The sequence below is a fragment of the Myxine glutinosa genome, chromosome 4 (genome assembly GCF_964187855.1).
Source record: "Myxine glutinosa chromosome 4, kmMyxGlut1.1, whole genome shotgun sequence".
NCBI classification, from domain to species: domain Eukaryota; kingdom Metazoa; phylum Chordata; class Myxini; order Myxiniformes; family Myxinidae; genus Myxine; species Myxine glutinosa.
In genome coordinates this window covers 180,905,126-180,923,391 of record NC_136264.1, presented here as the reverse complement: position 1 = coordinate 180,923,391, position 18,266 = coordinate 180,905,126, and the positions used below count along the sequence as shown (strand labels likewise).

Sequence of the window (18,266 nt, the reverse complement as noted above, 5' to 3'; positions counted from 1 at the left end):
GGGCATCCGGCCATAAAACATTGCTTCAAAAAGGGGACCACGGTGCCCGAAAAAAGGCTAATCCTCACTCTGCGGGGAAAAATGGCCTCTAAAGGTGGCTCTTCTTCCTTGTCACTCACCCAACCTGTCACCAAGCTTCTGAAGCACCCTGAACAAATTCCAAATTATTACTCTAACCTGCAAGGAGCACCACATGATCAGTGTCACAGATGCACCCCCAGCAAATTATGCTTCCCACAGCCATGTGCTGCATACGAAAGAGGGAAGACATTGAAGACAGTTCATAGTCAGCATTGCAGGAAATGAACCTGGATTAGATGGCTCAAAAAGCAAGTATACACCCCTCACATTCTATACCTCTGAGCTATATGATATAAGCCTTCATGAGATCCTCCCAATTGATAAATCCCATGAAAGTAATTGCACCTTTGCAGTAATCCAAGGGATTTTCGTGATCTTCTTCATCAGATTGCAGGTCAGGAGGTACAGTGAAAAGGTGTGGTCGCTGCTTAATTTGAACTGCAGGTGAACAAGGAAGGCCAGATCTGTGAAAAAAAAGTAAATGTGATTGTTTTATTGTTCGTTTAAGTCACAATACTCTTCAATTCATCCAAAAACCAAGTGGACATTGGCAGGAACCTTAATGTGGTAGCTCGGCATTTAAATTCATTGAAATTGTAAGTAGTGTGCCATGCTGCAATTTAAGGCATATACAGGGAAACTAAACTCAAACTTCATAAATAGACAACTATGAGATACAAGAGCTTTTTAATTTTGATTTCATGTCCGAAGAGGAAAATGCACCATCAGACAAGAAATGCAACTTTATGAAATCCCCAGTAATCTTCATGAAGGTAAATTCACCGTCTGATTGGATGATGCAGAGATACGTGTAGCAGACCTACCCATGAGCTGTCTAGTTTTGATCCGATTCCCGACCCAACTGTAAAATGTTACAAAGTGCACAGCCCCATTGGGTGGACATTAAGCTGGGTGTCTCCTCTGTTAGCATTAGTTGATCGACGTTAAAGACCCCCACGATGTTCTTCACGAAGAGTAGGAGAGCTATCGCCAGCACCCTGAACAAATTACAAATGCCTGTCACCTTTAGTCGAACGAAAGGCCTGGCCAACTGGTTCGTGAAAGAAGTGGATCAAACGCTTTCTCCAAGGCTGAATCCACAATAAGGTGGGATTAATATGGGGGCAGTTAAAGAAGTAGTCGTCATAGTATGATTAGTTTTTTTTAGTAGGATTAGTGTACAACTGTGGGTGATTTGGGGTGAAGAAAGGGTGGTTATAGAAAGTTTTGTATGGAGTGTGGGGGGAAAAAGGAAACAAGTTTGGGAGGATATTGGAGTCAAGATTAGGGTTAATAAAGGGACATGAGGGCATATGGGGGAATGGGAATAGGTAGGTAAAAAAGGAATTCAGCCATATTTGCACAATCAATTAATGAAGGGTATGTCCAGGTACAATAAATACCCGCAAGCCATTTTTTCACAAAATCCCTGAACACTTTTTAAGTCTCTTCAGATGTCCAATTGGAATGCTGCAAAATGATCAACAACAGCCAAAAGAGTATGGTGGATCAACCCAGGATTCTAGTAGCATAATCAGACCTCAAATTCTCCTGATGGGTAAGATCTATCAATCATTTCAGATCATGTTGAGCTTATTCCTCATCTTTACCACTTTCTTCCTCTTGTTATTCCTCATTTTCCCACCTCACTAAATCCTGCCAGGTGTAACCCTACACTGGATTTACCACCCTGAGCTATCTGTCCTCCATTCCATTTGAAATGGTGAGAATCATTCATTCTTCCCTTCTTTACCAGGAAGCCCCTGGATTGCTATGTCTCGGAAGCTATCATTTTCCAGATCAAAATCCCATATAATCTACGTAATAGAGACGAGTAGAACATTTATATGGGTCTCTATTGCAAATCATGGTTTGCATTGGTTTTTACAGGAACCAGTAGAGTTTCCAGTAGAACCAAACCAGATCCGGTTGAAACCAATAAAAACCATTAGGTGCAACTGGTCTGAAACCCATAAAAAAACAATAGATGCAACTGGTCTGAAACCATAAAAAGCAATAGGTGCAAATGGTCTGAAACCCATAAAAACCATTAGATGCAACTGGTCTGAAACCCATAAAAATCATAAGATGCAACTGGTCTGAAACCCATAAAAATCAATAGGTGCAACTGGTCTAAAACCAAGAGAAACCATGAAAGGCAACTGGTGTGAAACCAATCGAAACCATTAGATGCAACTGGTCTGAAACCAAGAGAAAGCAATAGACGCAACTGGTCTGAAACCCAAAGAAACCATGAGATGCAACTGGTCGGAAACCCATACAAACCATTAGATGCAACTGGTCTGAAACCCATAGAAACCATTAGATGCAACTGGTCTAAAACCCATAGAAACCATTAGATGCAACTGGTCTGAAACCCATAGAAACCATTAGATGCAACTGGTCTGAAACCCATAGAAATCATTAGATGCAAAGTTGTGGTCTAAAACCCATAGAAACTGTGGAAGTGTAACTCAGTGTAACTTATTGAGTAACGACTGGTAACGATTTCGTAAATGGATGCCAAGAATGTGCACGCACATGGTAATCTCTTGTCCACCTGGTCACAGCCCCTGGCTGGAGCACCCCCCTATCGTTTGGTAAACGGAACTCGCAGCAGGGGGGGAGCGAGCTGATGCCAGGACTTGGTGCATGCATGACCTCGGGGCATTAGCGGAGAAAGGATTAACATTCAGCGGACAGGGGATTAACTCTAGGTTGTCCATATAAACCAGAGCAAACGTTGAGTCAAAGAGACTTGTGACCAGAAGCTCTGACCGACGGAACGGACGAGCACTCATCATCAGACCCTCTGCCCGACGGGAGTGGCAGAGGAACATCGGCCGAACGAGAAGGACCATGCGAAAAGAGTTAACCTGGTCCATTGAATTAAGCGGTATTATTTGGTAATTGGAATGAAGTGAATAACCAGTTAATAAACCAGACCTTTTGTAAAACCTGTGTCCGGTCATTGGAGTCTTGAGTCTCCCCCACTACTTCCCCTACAATTTGGAGGCACCGCTGACATCAATTGTACACAAACGAGTCTTTAAAAGGTGAGTGTGTCTTGTTTTGTCCAATATGATTTACGAACTTGGGAATAGTTTTGTACATACATGGGGGAGGAGGTGGTCCTGGGGGTTCCTTGCGCACCGATGCCGCGATATAGGTGGCGTGACCCATCACGAATGGTACTTCGATAAACGACTGTAGCTATTATTCGTGTTTTTCTAAATGATTTCTGTAAATATGTATTTTTGCGCTGTCTAAATAAAATGCACCAGGTCGGCGCTGGTCATTAAGGGCCTTACTGTGACCTGGGAGCAAACGGAGCATGCGTGCACCATGCGACCATTTGCTTCCAAGTCGTGTAAGGCCGGTACACTCGTTTACACACCCGTACACGTGTAAAGTAGTTTTTTTTTTTGCACTTGTTCAAAGCACGCGACTTGCTCGGCGTGCGACAGGGAGCCGGGAAATGGAATTATATTTATATATATATATTTTTACCTCATTCCAATTTATGGTATTGCGACAAAACGGCTTATATCTTTGGAACGACTGGTCGGATTTAGACAAATTAAACGGAATTGTGTAGGACGAAAGCCGTGGGTCCAAAGTAAAAAAAAAAAAAAAAAAAAAAAAAAAGGGGGTGGAGGACAGAAATTTTTTTTTTTCAGTTTTCCCGCCATGTCTAAAACTCGTTCGATCAACAAATAAATTCATGACAGACAACCCCACCTGATGCCGGTCCAGAATTATTGTGAAAGATGGCGATTGGATGAAAATTGCATACCAACACTCCCTCACTGTCCCTCATTGTCCCTCATGTCCATTCCGGCACCCTGTCTCTTGCTCCCGCTCCTTCTCCCTCCCTTTACTTCCCATTGGCGGACGTTTTGCGAGAAGCAAAGCGTTTTGCAGGAAGCTTCCAGGAAACAAAACCAGTGCTGTTGTTTTTTTGACGAAATTTGCCAGACAGATAGCATGGGTGACACGGACGAAATGATTGGATTTTGGTGAAGACCCAGGTGCGAATCCGGCTACGAGAATTGTTTAAAGTGATTCTTCACCATCAAGAGATCGGGTGAAAAGCGATATACATTATATTTAACATAATATACTTATTAATGTTATTATTTTAATATTATTCATATATTAAAAAAAGTTATGGATGAGTGAATGAACCTGGTGGATGAGTTGGGGAGGTGACAAGAACACGCCGATTCCATTTTGGTTCAGGTCCGAATCCAGATCCGGCCTATCAGTGGGATACAAAACATAAACTGTTCACCAAGGCAGAGATATGCTCTCTACTGAGCGTCGTTCTAGTTGTGTGTTTGTTCGTCTGGGCGATATCTTAGCCATCCTTTGAGCTAGGAAGCTGAAATTTGGGAAATTGGTGAACAAGTGTTTTTGAATAATAATAATAATAATAATAATAATTCTGTATTATTTGGTTAACCAGTTTGTGTGAAACCTCAACCTAAATATAAAAATTGATCTGCTTGGTGTTAGTTTAAGGGCTGTTCCAAATTTATCCTGATTATGAGAGATAATTACAGGAAATGTGTACTGTTCTTGTTTGGTGATTATGAGACATAGACAGACAGAGAGAGAGAGACACACAGAGAGAGACAGACAGACAGACAGAGAGAGATAGACAGAGAGAGACAGAGAGAGAGAGACAGAAAGAAAGAGAGAGAGACATAGAGACAAACAGAGATAAAGATGATAGTCAGACACATAGAGAGAGACAGACAGACAGACAGAGAGAGAGAGACAGAAAGAAAGAGAGAGAGACATAGAGACAGACAGAGATAAAGATGATATTCAGACACATAGAGAGAGACAGACAGACAGACAGAGAGAGATAGACAGAGAGAGACAGAAAGTGAGAGAGAGACACAGACAGACAGAAAGAGAGACAGACAGAGAGATAACATTTTTGGGAACGGTTTTCACATTACTTTCCTGCAACATTGAAATAATGTTGTTGTAAAACGTCTCCACAATGTCGCTACAACGTTTCACTTTCGTTGTTGCAACGTTTTGCACCAACGTTTTGGGAACATTCAAATGTTGGGTTTTGCTGACGTTTCCACAACGTCGCCACAACGTTTCACTTTCGTTGTTGCAACGTTTTGCTCCAACGTTTTGGGAACATTCAAATGTTGGGTTTTGCTAACGTTTCCACAACGTCGCTACAACGTTTCACTTTCGTTGTTGCAACGTTTTGCTCCAACGTTTTGGGAACATTCAAATGTTGGGTTTTGCTAACGTTTCCACAACGTCGCCACAACGTTTCACTTTCGTTGTTGCAACGTTTTGCTCCAACGTTTTGGGAACATTCAAATGTTGGGTTTTGCTAACGTTTCCACAACGTCGCTACAACGTTTCACTTTCGTTGTTGCAACGTTTTGCTCCAACGTTTTGGGAACATTCAAATGTTGGGTTTTGCTAACGTTTCCACAACGTCGCCACAACGTTTCACTTTCGTTGTTGCAACGTTTTGCTCCAACGTTTTGGGAACATTCAAATGTTGGGTTTTGCTGACGTTTCCACAACGTCGCCACAACGTTTCACTTTCGTTGTTGCAACGTTTTGCTCCAACGTTTTGGGAACATTCAAATGTTGTGTTTTGCTGACGTTTCCACAACGTCGCTAAAACGTTTCACTTTCGTTGTTGCAACGTTTTGCTCCAACGTTTTGGGAACATTCAAATGTTGTGTTTTGCTGACGTTTCCACAACGTCGCTACAACGTTTCACTTTCGTTGTTGCAACGTTTTGCTCCAACGTTTTGGGAACATTCAAATGTTGTGTTTTGCTGACGTTTCCACAACGTCGCTACAACGTTTCACTTTCGTTGTTGCAACGTTTTGCTCCAACGTTTTGGGGACACTCAAATGTTAAGTAAATCGGATAAGAATTCACGAGTTATTTAATTATTAGCGATTAAGGAAGTACTTATTTAATTAATTACATTTCGTATTACATTACAGTAATTACATTACAGTAATTACCTGAGGTAATTACAGTAATTACAGTTCCGGTAATTACAGTAATTACAGTAATCATTACAGTAATTGCAGTAATCTTATTACAGTAATTACATTACATTAACTCAGGCACCTTTTGAGTAAGGAAGCTGATATATGGACATGACACTGACCAAGTGATGTGGCTGTCAAGGAAAATTCTGATTTATTGATTAATCATTTAATAAATTAACTCGTTGATTTATAATATGACTTATTTAATTAAAATTCCTCAGAGATACATCTTCGGATGAGATACTTGCAGATTGGTTATGCTATGAGCCAATTGATTAAGGAAAATATTTTGTGATGGCCATATTGGCAATTTCGTGGCCATATTCGTGGCAACTCAGTTAGTGCCACTGCACCTTTAAAATGCATCCCTGCGTTCATTTTTCGATCGATTGAGTTGAAATTTTGAACAATCGGATCTGGACTGTCGTTGTTAACGACTCTAGCACGCACTCATCCAATCAGGATGGAGCGGTATGGTCCCCGGATCATCACTGCCCGCAGTTTTAATTAGTTTTACTTTTTCTCTTGGTCATATAATTTTGAAGACATGCATGTCATAATAGAGGAAATGTTTGTTCTGTTGAACGGAATAAATGTTGTTTATTTGTGTGGGTGTGTATTTCTTGTGTATTTTGGATATATTTTCACGACTAATTCCAGTTAACATCCTGCAAAATTTGCTCGTTTGCTGGCCGAGTCGAAATTGCATTGAGTTTCTATGGCATGCGCCATTAAAAGCGCTGTGTAATGGTTGAGCTCCCTTTATTTCGTTTTGGTCATGCGGATGAGCAAACAAAGTGACAAATGCTGTGGCTGGAGCAGTAGAAGCGATGTTTTTTAATGGAAACGATGTAATGAGGAATAAACGTGGGAGGGGGCAACACCACGCATACCTCTTTTAAGGTGTGTATAAACCCTGGAATATTTCAGCAATCAATACAATGCTGAAACTATGTAAGTTAAGTTAATGAGTAATTTAATGAGTAACTTAATGAGTAATTTAATAAGTAATTTAATGAGTAATTTAATGAGTAATTTAATAAGTAATTTAATGAGTAATTTAATGAGTAATTTAATAAGTAATTTAATAAGTAATTTAATGAGTAATTTAATAAGTAATTTAATGAGAAATTTAATGAGGAATTTAATGAGGAATTAAAAGTGGGAGGGGGCAACACCACGCATACCTCTTTTAAGGTGTGTATAAACCCTGGAATAAACGTGGGAGGGGGCAACACCACGCATACCTCTTTTAAGGTGTATAAACCCTGGAATATTTCAGCAATCAATACGATGCTGAAATGATGTAATTTACTGTGTAAGAGGGTCGACCTTGGGTTTGTTTGGGTTTGTTGTTTATTTTTGTGGGTGTGTATTTTTTGTGTATTTTGGATATATTTTCACGACTAATTCCAGTTAACATCCTGCAAAATTTGCTCGTTTTCTGGCTGAGTCGAAATTGCGTTGAGGTCCTATGGCATGCGCCATTAAAAGCGCTGTGTAATGGTTGAGCTCCCTTTATTTCGTTTTGGTCATGCGGACGAGCAGACAAAATGACGAATGCTGCGGCTGGAGCAGTGGAAGCGATTTTTGAATTGTTCAATGATTATTCGATATTGTTATGACTTATTGTCAATATGTATACTAAGTGGCCATGAGGTAGCCTGTTGCTATGTACAGTTTTATTCGAGTGTTGATTATACCACATAGCTGTGGTGATAAAGGAAATGTTCGTTTTAAATAGATGATTATGATATGACCATGACTATAAAATCATGATGATTATTATGAATGATATCATAGGGTTCAAATGCAGAATGATTGCATGAACTTGGGAAAGAACTTTCAGGCCCTATGGGATAAATTGGGTGTTACAAGCGATGGAGTTTCAAAATTTAGCATGATTGAAGGAATTTTACAGTCTTATTTCAGGAGTTTTACGAAATTTAAATTGCCAAGAGATTTTGGGTACTATTAAAGGAAAAAATGATGAGATATTTTTTCCAATGAACTTTAATATCTGCCATCCATTTTGGCTGTCTCACGAATGAAGGATGAGTTGCCTTTAGTGGTTGCAAAGAAAATTTGTGGAGACCAGGCAAAATGGGGAAATATGTCAGATATGACCCTAGGACAGGACGGTGATTCATCAATTGACATGAGGTACGAACCAGAGGTGACGACCGATGAGAGTCGATCTCAGTCAATGGATGGACCTGTCCTGACATCATTGGGGAAAGGACTTATGCAAGGAGTCATTCAAAATGATTAATTTGATTTATTGATGAATATTGATGAATTAATTGAAATTGAATAATTGATTGAATTGTTAATTGATTGAATCTAATTGATTGAATTTAATTGAATAAATTTAACTGAATAAATTGAACTGAATAAATTGAATTGAATATATTGATTGTTTGATTGATGAAAATGCGGTCTCAAGAAAGAAGCTTTGATATCTTTGCGAGATATTATCAATGTGGAGACAACCTGGGAAAATTGAGCAAGGTGGTGAGTTTATATACAGATATATATGTGCGGTTACCATTGTGTGATTTCCCCGTCAAACAGAGCGGACACCTGAGGATTCACCCATTTCATACTGACCCTCCGGCTCATCTGCAAATACTGATCTGTGAGATTGGATTGTGCAAAAGCCACAGCTGAGGGAGATTCTCTGGAAATCACCATGTGAACAGGTGGAGAGATCCTTCCTGGAGGTACGAGTGAAGCTTTAGAGGAACCTGGAACAAGCTACAACACATCCAACGCTACTTTGATAAAAGGCAGAATGGGAAATGGAGCCTGCAAGAATACACAAGGACAACCAGAAATTCCACAAAAAGGTACTTGTACACATCATATGTACGACCGTTATGGTGCCGGAGCTATAAGGCAGGTCGAGAATTGGTATTTGTGGACAAAGGGACATGATGAGGAGTTTCCAAGAGATGGTACATTTGAGCGAAGTCGATTGGAAAGATTGGAACAAAGATTGAAAGCCAGGAAGAGACAGAATCTAACGGTAGACTGGCTTGCATTCCATCTTTGGGATGGTGAATCCAGACAACGGGAACAGCAAGAACGGATAACGGATCTAGAACTTAAAATAAAAAGGATACAGGATACAGTGGAGGAGACAAATGCACAACTGCCCTCGAAATTAGGAATGAAAGTGACAGTTGTCCCATCAGATTTCCAGTTGTCTCCCCAAAAAGGACGGTACAGAGAATTTTTTCGTGTTTCAGGAGATAACGAGAGATTGCAGTGGCAACTCAGGGATGTAGAGATGCAGCCCAGCAATACAAGTGCACAGGTGCACAGATCAGACAACGACAGAAACCGGTGTTTCAAGTGTGGACGGATGGGACATTGGAAAAGAGGATGTCCGTATACCAAAAGGAAGACAAGTTAATAGGGTAAACCAAGATCAAGGGTACCAGTGCTGACCGATACCTCAGACAATGATTAGGCCTTCATTGCGACAAATCCCAAATGACGATTGGCCTCAACAAATTAGATTACTGGACAAACATGAATAACTGTCGATGATTCTTGGGTCTGAAAAGTTTTCGGAGCAAGAATTATTCATTTTTTCTTTTGCTTGTAAGCAAATTAGTAATTAATTGATCACATGACGAAATTGGATCTTTTATGTTGGGCACACAATTTTAAATTTACAAAGTTGGAACAATTGCTTTGCAAATTTTTGAAACCAAGTGACAAGAGTCACATCATGATCAGGTGGGAATTTCGGACTAGTGTTCCGCATGATTGATAAGTCAGTGGTCGACTGACATGTAAATGGGTGTGTAGTCAAATTTGGATAAATTATTGTGGGAACTGAAAGGGTAATTTCAATGTGACATCATAGGGGTTTTCTAAGAATAAACTTTTTGGTCCATTTGTGTATTAGCATTTCTAAAATTGAAGGACAAATTTTATGAAATTGAAATAAAATTGACACCCATCTTGATCTGTAAATAATAGTTCCAACGCAAACAAATACGCATAATGCATGTGTGTGTGTATTTTTGTGTGTCAATGTTAGTGTTTTTTATTGTTTTGTGTATCAATCTTACAAGATTGTTGACACCGACAGTGTGCCTGTCTGGAAATGGATAGTTTTATGTGGATGGGATTGAATATCCAGAGAATCCGTAAAATAAAATAGAAATATAATTTGATTATGAACATTATCTCTTTTGTCAAGGGAGATGGAATATAAAGATTTGATGTGCTGGCTTATGAGCAGCCATTAATTAATAGTAAAATTGTGAGTAATTTTGGGATTCCATTTTTGATAGAATTTATATGAGAATAACATCTATTTATGGATATGAGCTCCATAAAAAGAAATGAGGGAGTACAAAATTATCCAAATTTGGGAGAGGTCTTACACTGACTTCCCAGAATACTCTGCTCATGGATTTATATATATACTAGGGCATGCCCGTACTATATATATATCTAAAATTATATCCCCCCCCTCTATTTACATGAAATGGTTTGGTCCAAAGCGAACGTCTTGCGAGTGGTGACAATCCCCCCCCCTCTATTTACATGCAATGGTTCGGTCCAAAGCGAACGGCTTCCGGAGTTTGGTAAAGAAATCGCCATCGCGTACACAAACGCGCAGGAAAGCGAATGAATCGCAAATTCGTTTTTATTAGTTGTAAAACATAGTTTAACGCCAACATAGTTTGCAAACGTGAAATAAATGAATACGCTCTCAAATGTGCCATCCGAGGCAGAGTGTGCCCGCCACGTTCGGCACACGCGATCGTTCGCTGCTCTCTGATTGGTTGAATCGTTTTTTGGACATAGCTCGGTAAGTAATTGTCCGATTAATATGAAACCTTGAAAAGGCACATCCTCGGGTCCCCAGCAATATACCTGGCAAGTTTCAAGTATATCGGACCGGTAGTTGTCGAGAAACAGCGGTCACAGACAAACAAACAAACGTACAGACGTACAGACAGACAGACAGAGATTACTGGAATTATAGATAGATATATATATAAACTTGAATTTTATCAGCATATAAATTGTGCTGCATGTATGGTTGTGTATTAGGCATAGATGATATGGGAAAATAGTAAAGAATATCTTGCTGGTTGGAACTATTGTGAGTTTTAAAACGGAATGCATTGTGAATCTTAAACCAAGGGGCAGCCATGAACGCGCTGTTACGTTATTTATACTCAGAACGCGATGTCACGTGTACCTGCAACATATTTGTTAATCTCGCACACCTATATTGGCATACTGGTGTCAGTAGTACTCACTGGGTGCATAGAAATGGATGAGCAACAGTTAAGGGGGTGTAAAAAAAAACACTTACTTGGATATTTTCTTCAAAAGTAGGGGTTTCAATAAGTGGTACCATACACATGGGATTCATCAAATTAAGTTTTGGAGTTCAAACAAAGTCACTGGTTAACAGATGGGAATGGAGAGTAAATAAATTCTTTGATGCTGGGTAAATGAAGTGAGATATTACAAAGACTTATAAGAGCTATTGTTCTTCCTTGCAACAGTGGGAGAAAATTTAGATCCAACATAATGAATCTATAAATGAATGTGATAGGGAGAATATCCTCAATTTGTACTAATTATTTGATTGTGGGTAAAGGAATTAATTTATCGTAGTGGATTGTTAACAAGCAGCCTGAAATGTCCTGAGAGTGTGCATCCATGTAATCAGAAATCCCAGATTTGTTGTTTTACAAACAACATTTTGGTAGAGGCCTTATGTGGACGAATACTTGCTTGGTAGATAAAAACGGTACTGCATGTTGGCAGCCACTTCGGTGGCCATTTAGACCGAACAAATTGGGAGAAACTGTAATTGAATATGTAATTTACAGATGAGTATTTGGGAAGAAAAAGGGAATTTATTGATTTGGGAGACATTTTTCGAAGGTTTATTAAAGTGTTGCAATATGACATTTGGCAAGGAAAATTATTGGATGGGAAAATTAGATCTGTTTATAAAATGAGTTTGTTGACCCATTGAAGTTAATTCTTTGAATTGTTGTTTAATTAGCATTTTGAGTTCAAATTGGAAATAGTGTGGTAGAGCTTTGGTTAAAACCTTTGGTTGCAGTGTTTTGGAACAAATTGATAAACCATAGGAGGTTGATAAGAATAGAAAAAAAAATATGGACCCAAAATAGAAAGTTGGATTCATGCCCCTCATTGCAAACAAGCACATGGGGCTAAGGTGGACGATCCCACAGAAAATAAGGCTGCACCTAGCAGCCCAGCAGAACATTCAGTGGCAGATAAATGATAGTCGTGATTTACAGTCATTTGAATTACATTTTAACACCCCTTGCATTGATAAACATTACATTTTCAACATGTGATATTCCTACTTGGGATAGTGACATTTATTTGCCTACATGACATACAATTACCTGCTGATATTAATACAACATGAGTGAAATCGGGAGATAGGGGGATAGGGGGAGCAGGGTAAGACAAATAATCTGATTTATGTTACATATTAAGGGATTTTCTTTATTTACCTTTTAGGAAGCTTGTTAGTTTGGTATATAATGTTGAATGTCATCGACATATAACTATGTCATAGGTATGAATATATACAAGGAGTAGCAGACTTGTTTGTTGGTTTAGTAGTTATATTGGCAATTGTTTTAGTGGTGGCTTGCTTGAAAGCCTCAGTGACGGTGTGTTTGAATAAGGTAACCAACAACACGATGATAACGCATGAAGTGACAAATGAGGAAAGAAATGTGGAACCAGAAAAGGAAGACTTTTATGGCGACATAAACAGTAGAATTAAGATAATGGCATAACGACAATGTTATGAGTTGTGTCAATCACAATATCAGTGAACTCATATCACCACGAGTGACACACTGTTAGGAAAAAAAGGGGAAAAGGAAAAGTGGAGAGGAATTATGGTAATAATACATTATGCTTAATTTGTTGGTTTGGGAAAATTGTTGTTGGGAATTAGGTATTCCCGTTTGTGATTGTAATCATATACAATTTATTTTCTTAGAGTAGTGCTAAAATACCTGCATGAGTTAATTTTTGAACTATATTAACCTGAAAGCAATTGTGGATGCTATTCTTAGTTTAGTAATAAAATACATACCTGATTGAATATTATTTGTGTGACGCATATAAATGAATATAACTTTTTGTGTTAAGGAAAAACAACAAATTGTTGAATGTGAAACTGTCGGAAGATATACATGATTATGCTGATTTCATGGTAAGATGTACCCTATCTGATTCAGTGTGTGCGGAAAGCAGATTCAGATGTGACTGAGCATAAGGATAAGACGAGATCACATTTTGAAGGGAGTGCTAACGGAATTGGGAAGAAGTTCGAAAAAGAAAATTTGTGGCTGAAAAAAAAAAATGAAGTTAATCGTGGCATACACCCTCTTTCTCAAAGAATGATGAAGACATTCTCCCGTGTAACTTGGAGATGAATGCTTACCTTCACCAAGGAAATTTATGTGACCATTTGCCTGGATCACACTGCAACATATGAAAGAAAGGCGATCACTTACTCTTGTTCGAAGGCTTCGAACATTCATCACATCAGAAGTTGCAGGACAACGACATTTTACCTGCAACCTCTGTGAAATGCGGGGACATATGTTATTACTTCACCAACTTCCGGGGAGCCAGCATGGAGCTGCAAACCAATGGCTGTGCCTTTTCACAACAGCTGTGCACGATTTTGCGGGCCACTCCTGGTATGGACCATGGATGACCTGAACACCATGGTCCCAACATCATTGTGGATGCATCCGGCATCCCTGTTCCACATCTTGCTGGCCAATCAACGTCACACCAATACTTGCTGCCCACTCACAATGAGGGAGGAGGCAAGCCGACTACAACTGGGTGAAGGCCTTGTTCAGGAATTACAATGGTTTACAGAAAAAAGTGGCAAGAATGCTACAAGGAGAGCAGGGTCAGTCTATGACTCCGCAATGTTACCACAACAGCGAAATCCTACACGAAGTAGTGCAGGAGCTATGAAGACATTAGGAGAAAATGTTTCATACCTGAATTCAAACAGAAGTGATCAGCCCTTCCTTTCAAACAAAGTCAACATTTGTGTGGAGGCAAACGTTTTTGCCAGATGGTGCAGATGCTTTACAAAACTTGAAAATGAAGTGAAATTGTTGTATCTTGGTGATGGTAAAGTGTTGTTTTGAAAATATATTTGTGATGCAAATGCAATAGATTGAACAATATGGAAGGAGTCAATGACCAACGAAATGTCTTGTGATTCTTGCAGGATGACGGTGTATGCCTAAGGGAATTTGATTACCAAAGATTGATTATTTACTTATACTTGTAATGATGTTTACTTGTAGTGATTGACTATTTACTTATATTGATGTTTAGATTAATGGTTAATATAAACAAAAACAAAAAGATGAGGGAATTGTGGAAGTGTAACTCAGTGTAACTTATTGAGTAAAGACTGGTAACGATTTCGTAAATGGATGCCAAGAATGTGCACGCACATGGTAATCTCTTGTCCACCTGGTCACAGCCCCTGGCTGGAGCACCCCCCTATCGTTTGGTAAACGGAACTCGCAGCAGGGGGGGAGCGAGCTGATGCCAGGACTTGGTGCATGCATGACCTCGGGGCATTAGCGGAGAAAGGATTAACATTCAGCGGACAGGGGATTAACTCTAGGTTGTCCATATAAACCAGAGCAAACGTTGAGTCAAAGAGACTTGTGACCAGAAGCTCTGACCGACGGAACGGACGAGCACTCATCATCAGACCCTCTGCCCGACGGGAGTGGCAGAGGAACATCGGCCGAACGAGAAGGACCATGCGAAAAGAGTTAACCTGGTCCATTGAATTAAGCGGTATTATTTGGTAATTGGAATGAAGTGAATAACCAGTTAATAAACCAGACCTTTTGTAAAACCTGTGTCCGGTCATTGGAGTCTTGAGTCTCCCCCACTACTTCCCCTACAAAACTATTAGATGAAACTGGTCTGAAACCTATAGAAACCATTAGATGCAACTGGACTGAAAACCCAAAGAACAATCAAAATACTTTAATTTTATTTTTGTTGTAAACAAACACAAAACACACAGTTATAGCCATTTTCTTTATAACAGGGTTTCCCTGTAGGCGTAGAGTCTTTGTTGTATATGTGAATACAATTTGCGGTCCTGATGTTGTACAAGTTATTTGCAAAACAGCAGGACATTTATGGTAGTCGATTAACCGTTTCCATATTTAGAACTGGTCTTCTACTGGTCCAATTGACCTATTGGTATTCTAAATCAACATATTGTTATGAATATTGGGGTAGAGTGATATATAGATCAGGTAGATCTGTGTAGGTATCATGCTCTGGCAGTCGTGAAGAAGAAGAACCATCTCGATGTACATAAGTAGAGGACCTGTCTAGCCCGGATGTCGGATTAAGTTTGTATACTTGTGGTCATACAAGGATGGCCTTATGTTAACTAGAGTAGGGATTATGCTAATTCCCCTGTTCGTGAGACCTGTGATTTATCCTTCATCCCGTATGGCAACGCACCAGACACGTATGGCAGGAAAGGCCTATTAGCAACACACACACATACTAATTAAATTCCCACCCACGATAAAACTCACCAGAAGTGCAGGCAGGAGGCGCCCATGCATTGCGCCAACGTGGTGATAGGGCATTGAGCAAGCAGGCAATATAAACGTCCAGAGGGGCAGCGATTGGAGGAGACACCACGAATAGGGAGACGAGGCAGGATGAAGCCCGCCGATTGGTAGAGGGAGGAGCAAAAAGCTTCCCTCGGATTGGTGGAAGGAAGGCCGAGAAGGAAGCAGAGGATTGGCGAAGACCACGGAGGACGTGAGAGGCGAGCAAGAAGTGACGTGCTGATTGGAGGAAAAGTGCCGGTGACGTCACAAGCTGACGTTAAAAGTACGAGGAGACAGACATTTTCTCTCTCTTGGCCTTCTCGTTTTTGGATCCCTTTGTGCCGGGACCTCGTGTGCTACTGCCCTCACCATTCCTCTGCTCCGACCTCTTGCCCTCATGCCTTCCTTCACCCTCAATCCTCTCTCTCTTCTGATATGAACGTTGGGTGCATCGCAGTTACGTGCCGAATCCCTGAGGACATTGCACGGCTGAGGAAGCGGGTTACACGCCTGCTCGTTCGCTTCACGCGGGAGGCCTTATCGAGGCCTAGTGAACAAGGGCCTTCGGAGGCCTTCGTCCCGCCAACGGACCTGAGACATATCTTGGCGAGATACATCATCTGATTGAGCTAAGCCCACACACACACACACACACACACACACACACACACACACACACACACACACACACACACACACACACAATGGTTCTTTTCATTTAATTATCCCTTTGTCCATGTGTAAGTCTGGTGTGGGGACGTCCCAATATAGGACATTAATTATCGCGCATTTTATTTTGTATTATCAGCATCCGTGGTAATAAACCTGTTAATTTTTGTAAACTTTACAATCCGTTTTCGTTTGAGTTACTTTGCAGGGTTGAAGACTGCTCGCACGGGACCGACAGGTAAAAGCTTCCAGCTTCTTCTTCTTCTCTCCTCCACCTGCGTATATATAGTGAAATCCGTATTTGAACCGAACGCCTCAAAGTAACGCTCGATTGCTATCCGCAATTCCCCGGTATTCACCAAGGGGGATCACACGACAATATGTCCTCTCAGATAGTAGCTCAGATGGCAGAGAACTGGTAAAGTTCACCAGAGGACTTGCGTTTGATTCCTGGTCTGGGCTTGTAATTTTCCCACATATGTCGATTGATTCTTTACAATCCTGTTCATTTATATATTGGTATTCTATTGATCTCCCACTGGTCCCATTGACCAATTGGTATTCTATTGGACTCAATACTGGTCCCATTGACCTATGGGTATCCTACTAGTTCCAGCTTCCCCTACTGGTCCTATTGACCTACTGGGTTTTATTGGTATTTTCTTATGGTGCAGTATTTCACTTTCTTTATTGAAACCAGTACATCCAACTGGTCCAATTTCCTATGGGATTTTCATGGGATTTGGCCTATTGGTTTTCTCTGGGATTTTCAACCAGGGTTCCATTTCTCGACAGTGTTTCTGCAATAGCTGGTCCATCTCTCCCCACAGACTACTTCAACACAGTGAAGGCATCCATAATAAAGGAAACACACAGCTTGTATCCAAAAACAATGGCAATTCTTGGCCAGCGCCTTCTTCAACTGCTGCTCTGTCCTCCTTTGTCGAATCAAGCTCCATCAACACAAGGAGCACGATATAACACAGCCTACAGGGATTGTCTTTGTCAGCTATTATTGCCAACTTTTACATGTCACAGTGATGTACAGACAAACTCCTGCATAAGCCTGAAGCTGGGTCACACCTGAACGATCACATGCGCAATAAAAGCACTCTCAAAATTATGCAACTTAAATTGCATGCAACTGCTATGTCCATATCTGAGTTAGTTATTGCACAACCCGGTTTTCGTGCTTAGAAGGGTGTGGTACATGTTTTCTGCCAATTGTGATGACCCTGGTTGTAGTTTGTTCTTTTAGTCCACAATGATGAACTAATTACCGATGAAGAGCTGGCCGTTGTAGTTGTCTCGTCTGGTCATTTTGGAATGCGATATTGAATGCAGAAGTGAAGCCACATCATTGCTGACGATTTGTCATTTATCTTCCACAAAATCTCCCTCTTGCAATAAGTTGGCCAAATGTTTGATGGCCTTTTAGGCAAAGCTTACATTTCCAGTCGACAATTTTGTAAATTTACAGCCTCTTCACCACAGCAAGTTAAATAGTACAGTCAGCATTATAACGATCAATCGTAGTTCATAACCCAGCTGGCACATCAAAGCTGGCCTGGAATAGGCCCAATCACATAACAACACCAGACTCAGTGGTGTAATGGTTAGAGTGTCTGCTCTGAGTCAGGGAGGTCGACAGTTAGAACTCCAAAGTTTTTCAAATCAAAGATTTTCAAAATGGCCCGTGCCACTTCCTTGCTTGACATTCAGCATTTAAAAGCACAAGAGCATGGACAATCATAGGTTGGCATCCATGGGGAGGAGGAAATTCTTCCTTAAGAA

The 18,266-nt window shown here is 40.4% G+C and overlaps 1 protein-coding gene across 7 annotated transcripts in view; it reads right to left on the bottom strand.

Moving 5' to 3' along the window:
* Nucleotides 1-18,266, bottom strand: part of LOC137416490 (SRSF protein kinase 3) — a 101,219-nt gene that overhangs the window by 51,258 nt on the left and 31,695 nt on the right. For all 7 annotated transcript variants that reach the window (XM_078776763.1, XM_078776765.1, XM_068102096.2 and 4 more), the window contains one exon: nt 427-545. In XM_078776763.1, the coding sequence (XP_078632889.1) occupies nt 427-545 (119 nt within the window). The remainder of the gene's footprint in view (nt 1-426; nt 546-18,266) is intronic.